We start from the raw sequence: 13,835 nt of genomic DNA, 5'->3' as shown, positions 1-13,835 counted from the left end.
AATTCAAATGATGGCAACCTAACCAAATCCTAAATAAAAACTGATGGAAAGCAGTCCCAGAACAGGAAAGAAAACTGTCAGTCATATTTCATTGCACATCAAATTAGATTGAGAAAAATATTGACCAGGCTAACAACTGTCAGGCACAGATTCACTCTCAGCTAATATAATATGAGCCAAGCAAGTGAAAAATTAGTTTTCTATTAGGATTATAGAAAAATACTAACAAACTAAAACAAACGGGGACACTGGATATGCTGGCACTTTACAATTTTCAATAATAACAAGAATATTCCTTTCCTAGGGACTCTAAAACAATCCACATGCCCCAATCAACCAAGTATTGAAAACAAAAATTTTGAGGTACAGCTTCTACCTAGCCAAGTCACTAGTCATGATTAGGGATTTACACACTATAGTCTCTGCAATGGCCAGAAGATCAAACGAGACCATACTTTGTGATTCTCCCATTTCCTACAGACATGGTGCAGAAACTGTCCGTGAGGAATTGGGTTGATGAATCACAGACCTGTGTGGAATTCTCTCCTTTCCATGCCCTGGAGGTTGGGTTGATGAGTATGAATCCAAAACATGGCCCGTCTCCAAGATGAACCTAGTTTGTGGCCTACTATATGAAAATGTTCTACGGCAAATAGTATTCCGGTAAGATGATTCTGGAGCATACAGATCATTGAAAATTGAGGAGAACGTATCTACATTGCATGCATCAGCACAATCTATAGTACTGAAAGAGTCTCTGGTGCTCTCGGTTGTGAAAGATGCCTCGTCTGAGCTTGTAAAAATGGACCAATCACTTGAGGTAGCATCAGAGAAATCCATCACCTGTGTGATATTTTTGCTTGCACTCCTCCTTGGAATGCCATTAGCATAGTTGGCAAGGCCAGAACCATTTTCTGGTTTGAGATCCAATGAAACCTCTGGGCCAACACAGTAGCTGCTGCATCTTCTCTGCCCTTGTCTTGAAGGTTTCTGAGTTCTTGATGTACAGTGTCTTGAAGATACAGGAGCTTGTTGCCCAATAGGTTTCTCACAAATTAGCTTTTGAGGGCGAGTACAGGACCTAAGAAACAAAAACTTGCAAGAAGTTGAGGGAAGCATGGACAAATGTAAACATATTAACTAGCAGTAGAATTCGTGAAAAGAAGAGACCAAGTAATTGTAGTGGATTCAACCCAAATATCTACCTCTTGTAAAACAAGATGTATGCTCCTTCCAACATCACCTGGCTCATTGATACTGGATGAACCTGTTATGAAAGTATGATCCAAATCATTGAAATCCCAATTTGCAATATAGAATCTTATGGAAACAATTAAAACACCCTAATTTTAAAATGTAATTGATCTAGTTAAAGTTAATATCAATATGATGGGCAACCATGTGAGCAAGAAAAAATGCAGGCAGAAGAGAGGGAAGGAGAGTCCACTTTCATGAATTTCATCAGCTGTGTAGGGCTGTATATAAAAATGGAAAGATAAAAAAAAATAACCTTAAAGGGAACAGTTTTAAACCTGCAATGCAAATAACAAAAACAATTGAAGAAGGTTGATTTTTGCAGACAGGCGATAAATTAGATGATAGACAAATAGCAGTTCTAATTTCTTGCCACATTGGACATGCTAGATGCACAGCCAATCCAGAATATCATGTCTATAAGATGCATGTTAGTCTTAAAACCATATATTGTACAGATACAAAGGAATTGAGATAGCAGCCTGACTGTGGAGTAATTATTATAAGATTGTAGTTTAAACATCTCCACTCTTCCATTTGACTGGGATCTTCTTCTACTTTCCATCAAACCCATGACCCTAATCCAAACTAAGCCAACTCCATCATCTCAAAGTTGGGTCAGCAGATGGAACCAAGGTAGATAAGTTAACCATGAAACATGACTCTGAATTATATGTTTTTACCTTTTCCGGAAAACAAATATGCAACAAAGCAAAAACATCAAGCAGTTATTGTTAAAAAAATGAAAGAAAGATGGATGAACCAAATACTACAAAAAGGAACTGAAATAAGGAAATGGGTGTACCTCAGTGTCATCTATCTTGAACCAGCTGCCTCGCAAATCTTTTACATATGCAACGTAATGTCCAGAAAAAGATGCATTCAGGGTATCCAAATGTACCACAACAGCATAAAGCATGTAAAGAGGAGGGACATCACCCGTTCCAGTCATAAATGGGATCATATCCAGCATGTCAGGAAATGTGATACATTTGTTTATTTTCCCATATTTTCCCTCCTGGTGAAGCAAAACCAGCAATCAACAAAGCAAATTAGTCAGACAATTAAAATCATTCATTCATGAGAATAAATAATGTTGATGTGCTAGAAAGGGGATCAAAACCAACACAGTCTAGGTGGGTTGGAAACAATTAATTTTGTAAATTGCTGCCTAAAACAAATTCAGTGATCATACCAAGACTCAACAGATAAAGTATACTTAATACCGGGGGCAGGCAACATTATAGACTTCCTGCAAGTAGATTGAACAAATAACAGAAAGAACATCATTATACTCAAATATGCAAGTGATACCTGGAATCTCTTCAAAACAATTGTCAGGATGTTTGGTGCCTCATGTATGCTCAACTGCTTCCTGGCTCGTACATATGCAGCACACCTTTTCATCAACATATTTTCAGAGCCGTTAAATTACTTGAGTGTTTTAACCTCCAAACCTTTAACACATGCAATGGCAGTAAAAACACAAAAAGAAAAGAAAGAAAAGGGTTGCCCCACCTTCCACATCTGTACATGTTTTCTCCATCCAATTCTTCAGGGGTTGTAAACTGAGTCAACGCATCTTCAAGCGACTCAACCCAACCAAATATCTCTAGAGTAAGGTCCATAATATTCTCATATCGCTCTGACTCATGATGACACCTCAGACATTTGACCTAGTAGCAAAAAATTGACCTCTTCATGATTGTTGTGTAAGAAAACAGTCTTTAACTAAAATCAAAGAAACAGAAATGCACAGAAAGAAAGCAAAACATTTGCAGTGAAACGAAACGACAGTTCAAAGAACCAAATGAGCAAGCACCTTTGACCTAAGAAGCCCACCAAAAGTATGCTGTATAAAAGTTGTTTCTTGCAATCTAGGATCAACCTTGTCTTCACCACCCAGTCTCTCCAAGCATATGGATTGCATTGATGCAATCAGAAGCCTGGATGAAGAGCACTCATAAATAGGAGTAAATAAATATGAAGCAAAGTGGGACTAGTATCTCCAAGATGAAATTTGGAACCAAGAGAAAAACATCAGCTAGTAAATCTTCGGAAAACCTTAAGAACTCGTGTGCATCTTCCTGACTTCCATCACCAATCTGGCAATTACTATTACGCATATGAAGAAGGATTCTACTAGGAGATAGAGGGCCCCCACATTCTCTTAACATCATTACATGTTGCTCAAGTTCACACATGAGACACCAATCCTTCCCACAACCTAACACGCATATGCAGATAAGAAAATTAGACATGTCCGAGCAAATTACTATTGTTCTTTTTAAATACCCACAACAGGAAAAACGAGAATAGAAGAGTACATGCTCTTGAATGTGATCTATGAAGCAAGAAGATGATCAGAGGTTTAGTGCAGGTTAAACATTGAAGGACAGCATTGGCATAGCAACTGCAAAATAGAAAAAGTGAGTAACAAAAAGGCACGGGAAAATAATCATCTTGTAGAAGTTCTTTGACATTCAGAAATAAGAGACCAGCTTGTTACAAAATTATATAAGCTCACTCCTTCTATACTTGAATTTACAATCAAAAAAGGTAAAATAAAGTTTTGGTTGGTCTCATCACAAGTAGATGTCAACCTTCATCAATTAAATGTAACTACCTAGCATATAAAAGTCAAAATTCAAACACATGATTTATAATACAAGCAATCCCACATGTTAAAGTTGATTGCTCATAATCAGTGATCAACAGCAGTAAAATTCAAAACAACAGCTACCCCATGTTTAAGTTTATGAACAACAGAAGCATGTGATATTGACATTCTCTTCATTTTACTTTAGTTCACAAACACCACTGCACACTTCTTTATTCTGCATCAGTGACACATCCAGTCATACCTGTTTCCACAATTTACAAGTCCTCTGGGTGTTAAGTTAATAACTTCACAATTGAAGATCTTCACAAATTCTTCATAAGGGAACAGCATCTGAGATGAAATGATATAATAACAACAAGTAGTATTCCATTATGACCTAATATACCCAGTAAAGTAACCAAAGCTCACAAAGGAAGGATTGAACTGAACTCTCAAAAGCTTAAATAGAACTGGAAACTAACCCTTGTTGTTTTGTGAATAACATTAATTTCTGCTATATCTTGTCTGGCAAGTTTTGTCGACTTCCTTAAACCCATCATCTTCATAATATCGATGCTTCCTGGTGCAGGGTTGGCATTGCTCATTCTTGCAACTTCTGCATCACAGATGTACAGTTAAAAGAAGTTCAGAGAAGAAATGATATATTGGTAAAGTTAATCCATTAAACCTACTTGAATCATCTGTAAGTTGCCCTTTTCCATCTATTTCAGTATATGATTGATCTCCAGAGACTTTCATCTTTGATTTTGATGATTTAGAAGATTTGTTTCCAATGGGATGCAATCCACTATTAGCCTTCACATTTTCATTCATAACTGATGATTCATAAGAATATTTAGGTCCTGTCATTTCACCATTAAAAGAAGCTTCCGCATTGGAGAAATCTGCATTTGTTCCATATTTTCCAGCATTCAATGAGCTTGAGGAGGCGCAGTTGCTTCTTGATTTGGACAAATTCTGATGTTGTTTTGAATACTTGTGAGTCTCATCCACAGCATTAGTAATGTCTTGCCCATTAACAAAAACATTAGAGATACTACTAGAAGAAGTTAAATTGGTGGGTCTGATTCCAGCAGTTTCTTGGGAAGAATCAAATACAGCCACTTCCTGTCTTCTTAACATTTCTTTGTTTGATTTGCATGAACCTTGCTTGTTTGTGCTTCTTCTGTGTAGCATCATAGCCTCTTGAGAGGTATCAATTGCAGGACAATTAACAGCAGCAGAAGCGCCAGTGCTTGATATGAGATGGACATTATTGACTGAAGGACCAATATCCATTGTAGGCTGCTTGCTATTATATCTTAAGGAAAATAAGTCCATGGCATCATTGATTGATAACCTCTCGGGGATCGATTCATCACATGAGGTAGCCATAGGAGATGAGCATGAACTGGTAGTTTCCAACAGTTGGCACTCTTCCTTATGGGCTTGCCTCCAATGAATTATCTGACACTTTCCAGAACTGCAGGCAGTTTTATGTTGAAAATTAACAAGCTTGAAACAGGTTTGTTTAGTAGCTTATTGTTTATATCTAAGAGTAGGAGATGCACATCACATGCATTACTTTGTTTCCCCTCTTCCATGGTTGATGCTAAATAGACCATAAGAGACATGTCACTTTTGGGGGGAAAAGATCGAAAGAAAAAACAGGAAATCATGTTTACAAGTTTATTAACATGAACTGCACAAACATGCCACATGAAATGAACGACTAAAACTTGTTTTATATCTAGAACAAACCCCTGCATACATAGAGTGGAAATTTAGTCTTAAGTTTCCCATAGAATTAAATCCTATGCTTTTTAGTCTCAGGAAGGGCAACAGTTTCCCACAAGGTCAATGGTGCAGGGAGTGAACAAGTAGATTTAAATGTATAGGGTATGCGCAGCAAAAGAATGTTAACAGGTTGAATAAAAGATCTTAACTAGTGAAACTGGTGTGTTTATTTGCCTTTCACTTCTGAAGCCAAGGATTTATTAGACTATGAATTCATTTTCTCCATATAGCAGACAGAAAATAAACAAATGAATATGACAAAGAAGATCACCGCAACAAACCCAATGTAGCTTTGGTGCTTTGGTGATTACTGATAAACTCAGCTAAGCTTCAGATGAATTCTCTACATTTGGCTCTTTGTTTCATTAACTTTCATAAATTAACACATTAATAAAACCTCCAAAGCTTTTTTTTTTTTTTTTTTTAAAAAAAAAAAGCATTTGGTACTCAGCCTCACAGAACCTGGATGGTTTTAAAGCTGACATATTCAATGTGCAATGCAAATACTTGTCCTCAATTTAGAAATCTGATGACAGACATTATTTACACAATCCATGATCAAGATCTTTGCATTTTTAATTGCTTTCTAAAATAGCGGAGTATGTGTGTGCACATTTAAGAAAATACACATATGAAAACTATTTCCTTATTGAGTCCAGGGCAGACAGGAAAAAAGGATCGCATAGTAATACAATACAAGTCTGTAACAAACACATTTATCTAGAGGAAAAGGACAAGTGAAGTACCAATATCTAACAGACTTGCATCTGGAGCAGCGGGTTGTAGCTGGACTAAAGCATCTGGCACAAACTTGAATTCCATTCTTTGAAGTAGACATGGGAGGAATGACATGGGTGGTAGCCATCACTTCTGCTCTACAAGCTTCTTCAGCAGCCAGTTGAGCAAGCAAACTTATCCTCTCTCTCTTCTTTGCAGACTCAGTCCATTTCCCAAGCAAAATGTAAGCAACCAGAGGAAGCACGACCAAGACAAGAAACAGGACAGGTATATCAGCTTCCCTTGGTTCAAGCATGTCCCCACCAGCATATTCATATCCAGTTTCCTCCCTAAATCACTACCCACAATGTAGTCCTTTTGATCTACATAAGCTCAGCTAAATCAACATCCAAGGTCAAAAATAAAAAGATCGTCCTCTTCCTTTCAACCTGCCAAGATTTTCAAGCCATAAGTCCTCTCAACTCAACATGGCATTAGAATAGGAAAGCACATTCTCCATTTTGCCTTGGAGTCAAACAAAAAGAACCAAACACAGATCCATAGCAAGAGTTCAACTTCAAATTGGTGCTTTCAAAACAGTAACTTGTCTTAAACCAGAAGAGAGGCGAGAAATCTACTTTTTCTTTCCCTTGACAAAATACCAGAAAAGGGAAACATTTGCTAAAATTTGCATAAATTATTCAAAAAACAGAACCCAAATCCGATCCGTTGGTTCACAAGGTCCCTTCAAACCCTAGTCTCATCACACAAAATATAAACCTTCAATTAAATGAAGATTGGCATTACCCATTTCTCTCCAGACCCCCCAAAGGAAAAATAAATTTAACCCAAAAATAAAATAAGGATTTGTGGAAACCCCATCTCAAATTTCACATTCCTACATATTCTATTAGGCTAAAACAAAAAAAAAAAGCACCCACAAAATCCAATATTGTAAGAGCAAGAACCATAAAAACAGCCTCACAAAACAATGCATGGTGTTGTTTGAGACAAATGAGCAAATAAAACACACACATTAGTTCTTTCTGTTCTCAGATTAAAGTCCAAAATGGTTAAACCATAACGAACAAATGATAAAGAAGAGTTCACAAATACATAAAAGCACACATACCTCAAGTCATGCACCTTCAAAAAAAAAAAAAAGCAAGAAAAGGAGAGAAATCTTAAAGCCCACAGAAAAACATCGGTTTCACTTCCTTCTTCTTCTTCTTCAAAAAGATTCCTCCTACTGAAATATTAAGCACACGATGCTATCCAAAACTGCACCAAATTCTCTAACTTCACACTTTCTTTGTACTCTCTCTTATTCACTTTTTAAAGGGTTTCTTCCATATCCTGCCACTCACTCACAAAATACATACGCGAGATGCTTTTCCAAGACGTGGCAGGTGTCCATTTAGCAGCCTCGCATAGGGATGCTGAGAGGATATCTGATCGAGTAGAAACCGTCGGATGTGTTGAATTTTGGGGTGTCCTTTAGGTCTTGAGAAAAGAGGGCGGGACCCAGCAGGATGTTGCTCCCAATAATTTTAACAGGAAGCCACGTGTACGGGAGGGATCAAGCGTGAAGGATAAATGTTGTGTTGGGCAGACAGGAATTTTTGAATTCAGATGATAATAAAGAAAGAACAAAAAGAAAAGGTCTTGAGGGAGGAGCAGTGGTAGTACTATTCCAGTGTGTAGTGTATAAAGTGAAAGAAAGACAGGAGGAGGAGTAAAGAGTAAATACCAATAATTATTAAGTCTTGACCAGTGACGTACTTGGTGTGTTATGGGAAGAAGATGGATACAGCTCGTGATCTGCAGCCACATGATTCTCTACTCTACTATTACACTCCTCCTCCTTTCAACGGCCTTGATCAAGAGTAGTGTGTAATTTCTGGCTACTGGCGCGATAGAGATTGTTTTTAAAATGTTTTTTTATTTTTTAAAAATTATTTTTAACATTCATATATCAACATAATTTAAAAAACATAAAAAATATAAATTTAAGTAAAAAAAAATTTAATTTCATGCAAAACAGGTTCACAAACAAAAAGTGCTTTTACAAACCATAAATGTATACTGAACTTATTTAAAGTTAATTTGTTTTATGTTTTAAAATTACTTTTAAATATAATTTGAATTTTTTTATTTTTTATTTATTTAAATTAATATTTTTTTATATTTTCAAATCGTTTTGACATGCTAATATCAAAAATAATTATTATTTTTATTTATTTTCAAGTAAAAATTACTTTAAAAATAATTGTTATTACACTTTTAAACACTTTATCTTGGATCCAATCTTAAAATGAACCAGAAGATAGAGAGACAAATAGATATCAAGGGATAAAATATACCCAAATGGATGACAAGCCAACATGGATGTTAAGCAATTTGATCAGATCCACTATTAAAATATTATGATGATCATGTCATCTAAGACGAACTCTTATCACTCTTCTTTAAAATATTATTTTCAGATTGGATTTCGGATTCTCAAGAATGACGTGGATTCATGCATGTAATCTTTCATTAGGGTTGTAGCGATGGACTGTTCGCCGGCGGGAAGGGGAGACAGGCAGCAGCCTAGGATCCACCTTTACTTTTTGTCCACTTATAAATACTATATATTATAAATACGGGGAGTTTATGCCCTTACCAAATCCTGCCCAACCAACCATACAAAAGCTATGAATCAATTTGTTTGCTATTTTTGGTTCTAAAACAATAAAAAAACACAGAGTGTAGTTTGCCATTTTTGCTACATCAGACTCCAGTTCACTGCTGTCTGGTGAAGATTCCACTGAGGTGACTTTTCATGGTTTCTTCCATCCCAAATTAATAAATTCTTGAACAGCGGATGTGGAAAGCTTCACTTTATCACCAATGGCATTTTAAATTTTTTTATTACGTGTTAAATTATTTTAATGTGCTCATCTTAAAAATAATTTAAAAAAAATAAAAATATATAATTTTAATATATTTTAACATTAAAAATACTTTAAAAATAACTTCAACTATAAAGAGTACCAACATAACGTACATAACCTTACCAATCAAAACGTCTTCCCAACAAATTAATCCTATGGCGATATGGGGAGGTATTATGAAGAAGAAGAAAAGAATCAATGATTGCATTATTTAAAGCCAAAAGAACTTCCAAGTGAATCGAAAAGATTTGTAACTTTTCATGCTTATGAAAAGATAGATAATAATTTGATTGCTTGATGGAGGAGCCATGAAGGCTTCACCTTTCCATGTTCTTGAGAGATATGTTTTATTTGTTTACATACCTAACTAGTTAAGTGGTGCCTGGCTTTCTACTTTCTCCTGCTCCTAATTATTAAATATTTATCACATTCAATTTCTAATTAACCTTCTGATCACGACCACCGAGCATGCATGGATATATAATTTAATGTCATTTGTATCCATGCCAAGGAACTTGTAAATGATGTGTATGAGCATGAAGAAGATCGCATACACTACAATTTAATTGAAGGGTCAACTTCTCAATTAATGTTGAAATGTTGTTCATGTTTCTAATGTTTTCCTCCAGTTCTTCGAGAGTTCATTTTCACTTTATTTTATTAGAAGAGACGAATCCACATATTCATTTTTTATAAGTTACGTCCAATCTATCCTTGTATTTTTAACTATAGAGAAAATTATGTTTAATAATGAAAAGTGTACTTACTTATCAAGTTTTGAAAAAAATTATGGTTTAGATATTGAGTAAACTTAAAATTTTAAATTTGATGAAAGAACTAAACTGTACTCATATATAATATATTATAAACTCAAACAAAAAATAAATAGAATCAAGCACAATTTATCTCTCAATATATCATTTTATCTTTCTTTAGGAGGATTTGAATCAAAATCAAGATCTAGTGTTTTTAATCAAAATTTTCTCTTCTCATGGCAATCTGAACCTAAATCAAAAGCAATTAGTCATATTTTTATAAAAAAAATTGACTTAGAAAAATCCCTAAATTAAAGCTTAGGAAGAACTTTATTTTTTTTACTTTATTTCTTCTTCTTGATTTGAGATTTGTAAATTGTATTTTGTTTAAACGGTGTCATTTTGTTGTTTTTATTTTCTGGTTTAGAACCGAAAAGCTTTATTAGTTTTTTTGTTTCTGATCTAAGAGTTTTTTGTTATTAAAGGTTAGATGTTCCTCCATAGGAGACTGGAGTTATGAGGAAGGAAGTTATCAAGAATAAGCTTGAACTGGTATGTTACCTATTAGATTTCTAGATGTTGTTTCCCCATTTTGTGTATTCATATTGATTATCGTATCCTTTTTGGAGTACAAAAATATTATTTACTTCCGCTTTGCCAAAATCTAAAAACACATTTGCTAGTGGCAATTCACCGTAGAGTTTGTTAGATAGTGCTACAAAAATGAAATGGACCCTTTCATTCTTTTTATTTTTCTTTATGGAACATCATTTAATTGTGATGTATTATTGATCTAAATCAACAACTCATCATTAACATTTTGATGATGTATGCTAGTTTTCATCAAAAAATTCTTTTTTTGTTAAATGATAAATGAAGTAGAGCTTCTATGAAAATATAGATTTTACTGAGTGTAGAACCTATGAGCATACTTGATATAAATCTAAAATTGATAAGGAAAGGACTCTTATCACACATAAAAGATCGAGATGCTTTCCAATTACTCCTAAGCTGTAAAGGTTATTCATGTCTTCTAAGACTGTTGAGCACTTGACATGACATCATTCACATGATACGGTAGATGAAGCCATAACACACCCTTCCGATGGTGAAGCTTTGGAAGAAGTTTAATATGGTACATCCTTAATTTTCAATAGAACTACAAAACATACATCTTAGGTTATATAATGATGAATTTAATCCATTTGGGTCATTTATTGTACCCTATTCTTGTTACCTTATGATACTCACAATTTACAACTTGTCATCGAGGATGTGTATAAGATTGAAGTTGATGTCATTATCTATGGTCATACTTGGTCCTAAAAGTCTAGGTAAAAATATAAATGTTTTTCTTCAACTGTTAATTGGTGAGTTGAATTACTTGTGGTCATTTGAGACTTTGATGTATAATGTCTTAAGGAAACATAATTCTCAAATGAAGATAAATTGATGTGGACTATCAATGATTTTCCTATATATACGATGATTTTTGGTTGGAGCACGCATATAAATTTATTATGTCCATACTGTATAACAAATGGTGGTAAAACGTTCGGTTTTTTATTACCACCAGAGGCTTTTATCAACCAATCATAAGTACAAAAAGAATAAAAATAACTTCTTTATAGGTAGAGTTGAAAGGGGTGTTACACCGTATGTACTGTTGGGTGAAAACAATGTAGGACATAGTCTCATAGTATAAGGGCATTGTGTTTGGTTTTTAATTCGTATAGCAGAAGTTTCTTAATTTTAATGTGACTCATAATTGGGTTAAATGAAATATTTTTTTAGAGCTTCCTTATTGTCTTATTGAAAGACTAATCTCATTCTCTATAATCTAGATGTTATGATTATAAAAAGAAAATGTTTAAAAATATTTTTAATATAATGATACACATGAAAAGGGAAAACAAATGATAACATGAAGGCTAGAATAAACATATCCTTGTTTTGTCACTGTAAGATCATGAAGTTAGTTTATAATAGGCCACGAGTTGCAAATACCAAAGCTAGTTTTACCTTAGACAATAATACACAGTTACTTTTCTACCAATGTCTTAAGAGTTTATGTGTTTCCTTATGAATATGCTTCGAACATATCTAGATTGATGAATTTAAAGGATGATAGATTGTATGAAATGAAGAGTCATGATTGTAATATGTTTATGCAAATACTCATTCCATTTGCTTCCAGAGATTTATTATCAAAAGGAATATGGGATACACTCTCGAAAATTAGTTATTTTCTTAAAGATATATGCTTTAACAAGTTGCATACCCAACACATGGAAAGCTTGAAACGAATATCATACAAACAATCTAGAAACTTAAGATGATATTTTCTCCATCCTTCTTCTACTCAATAGAGTATATACCCAAACATTTATTGTTTGAGGCAAAAGTTGAAGGTCTTATTTAGTATTGATAGATGTATCCATTCGAGAAGTTAGGGGTTACATATGCTTCCTAAGTAAGTTTTTATTATCTTTTTTAATTTAAAATATTCATTTATTCAATCTCTATTTAATTTCATACAAATACTTGTTCACCTTAAAAATAAAAATAAAAAAAAAACGTTTAAAACAAGGCATATGTTGAGGCTTTAATAAGTAAGGCTTATACTATTAAAGAGATTTCAACATTTATTTTGTACAATTTTAAGCCTCACTTGATTTCAACAAAGAATCAATTGTGCTCTAAGACATGGTGATATTAGGGAAGTGTCTTTAAGTAGGAATTTATCAATATTTTTCCATTCTAGACGATCTTTATAAAAAAAAAATATAGCGAGGGGAAGATACTTGACAGAAATCAAATTTAGACATATACATAATTATGTGTTATTTAACTATGATGAATTGAGACCTTTCATTTAGTAAGTATAATATTAATAAATTGAGACCTTTTATTTAGTTAGTATAATATTAACATGTTGCTATTTTTAAATAATTTTCTCTTATACTCTTATATAAACTGATAGAGAGAATTATTCCTTGTAGGCAACATCATTAATTTTTATTATCCTAAAATTCATATATGACCAAATCTTAATTTTTTTTAATTATAAAATGAATAATTTATCATGTGATTTAAAACATATGTAAGCATTACTCAATAATTCTTAAATCTCATAATACATAATTTTATTACACATTTCTCTTTAACTGTTAATGGTTATAATCATGTACCAAGTTTATCAAATAGGAGACATTGCTAGTGGTAGTTTATTATAAAAAGTTAGAAAAGATGATTGAATTGCAATATCATAACAAGCAGAATATTGACTTTTTATTTAAATGATATTAGTATGATACTACCGATAGAGGAATTAAAGTGGATTCTCACCATGGTTTGATTGAAATTAATACAAAGGCTAGACTTCGTAGTATCGATAATGTTTTTATTTTTTTCAAGCAATGCCAACAAGTTTATTGCACATACATTCTTTTCTTTAAAAAGAATTGTTTTAGAGTTTATTAGTTATCCATTATGAAAACCAAACCTAGGGGTTATGTCTAAGTTGTGCAGGGTAGTAACGATAAAGGTTGTGAGGGACAATGTCTTTCAAATTGATGAGTTAATTGATCCATATCGAATTGCTCCATCTACCAACTTAGAAAAAAATTCAAATTTTCATGTTGTTGAGATAACTTTTGTTGATATTAATGCTGAGGAGTTAAATGATATATTAAAAACCGGTGGGCATACAGAAGTCAATAAAGATGATGAGATCAATAATCTTCAATTCAATGAAGAAAATAATGACATGAC

At 33.6% G+C, this 13,835-nt stretch overlaps 1 protein-coding gene across 2 annotated transcripts; it reads right to left on the bottom strand.

Moving 5' to 3' along the window:
• Positions 1 to 185: 185 nt before the first annotated feature.
• Positions 186 to 8,007, bottom strand: LOC118063567 (ubiquitin carboxyl-terminal hydrolase 15). 2 transcript variants are annotated; one of them, XM_035077630.2, is made up of 13 exons: positions 7,503 to 8,007; positions 6,400 to 6,819; positions 4,549 to 5,339; positions 4,339 to 4,469; positions 4,119 to 4,207; positions 3,582 to 3,667; positions 3,319 to 3,481; positions 3,077 to 3,200; positions 2,773 to 2,930; positions 2,569 to 2,653; positions 2,060 to 2,272; positions 1,206 to 1,267; positions 186 to 1,081 (listed from the first exon to the last, which is right to left on the bottom strand). In XM_035077630.2, the coding sequence occupies exons 2-13, from the start codon at positions 6,684 to 6,686 to the stop codon at positions 475 to 477; spliced, it is 2,796 nt and encodes a 931-aa protein (XP_034933521.1). In that variant the 5' UTR covers positions 6,687 to 6,819; positions 7,503 to 8,007; the 3' UTR covers positions 186 to 474. The 2 variants fall into 2 exon arrangements, with proteins under 2 accessions (XP_034933521.1, XP_034933520.1); XM_035077629.2 differs by having other exon boundaries at positions 4,339 to 4,472; positions 7,503 to 8,005.
• Positions 8,008 to 13,835: the final 5,828 nt, after the last annotated feature.

Source organism: Populus alba, chromosome 1 (assembly GCF_005239225.2).
Source record: "Populus alba chromosome 1, ASM523922v2, whole genome shotgun sequence".
NCBI classification, from domain to species: Eukaryota; Viridiplantae; Streptophyta; class Magnoliopsida; order Malpighiales; family Salicaceae; genus Populus; species Populus alba.
This window is presented reverse-complemented; position numbering and strand designations above follow the sequence as displayed.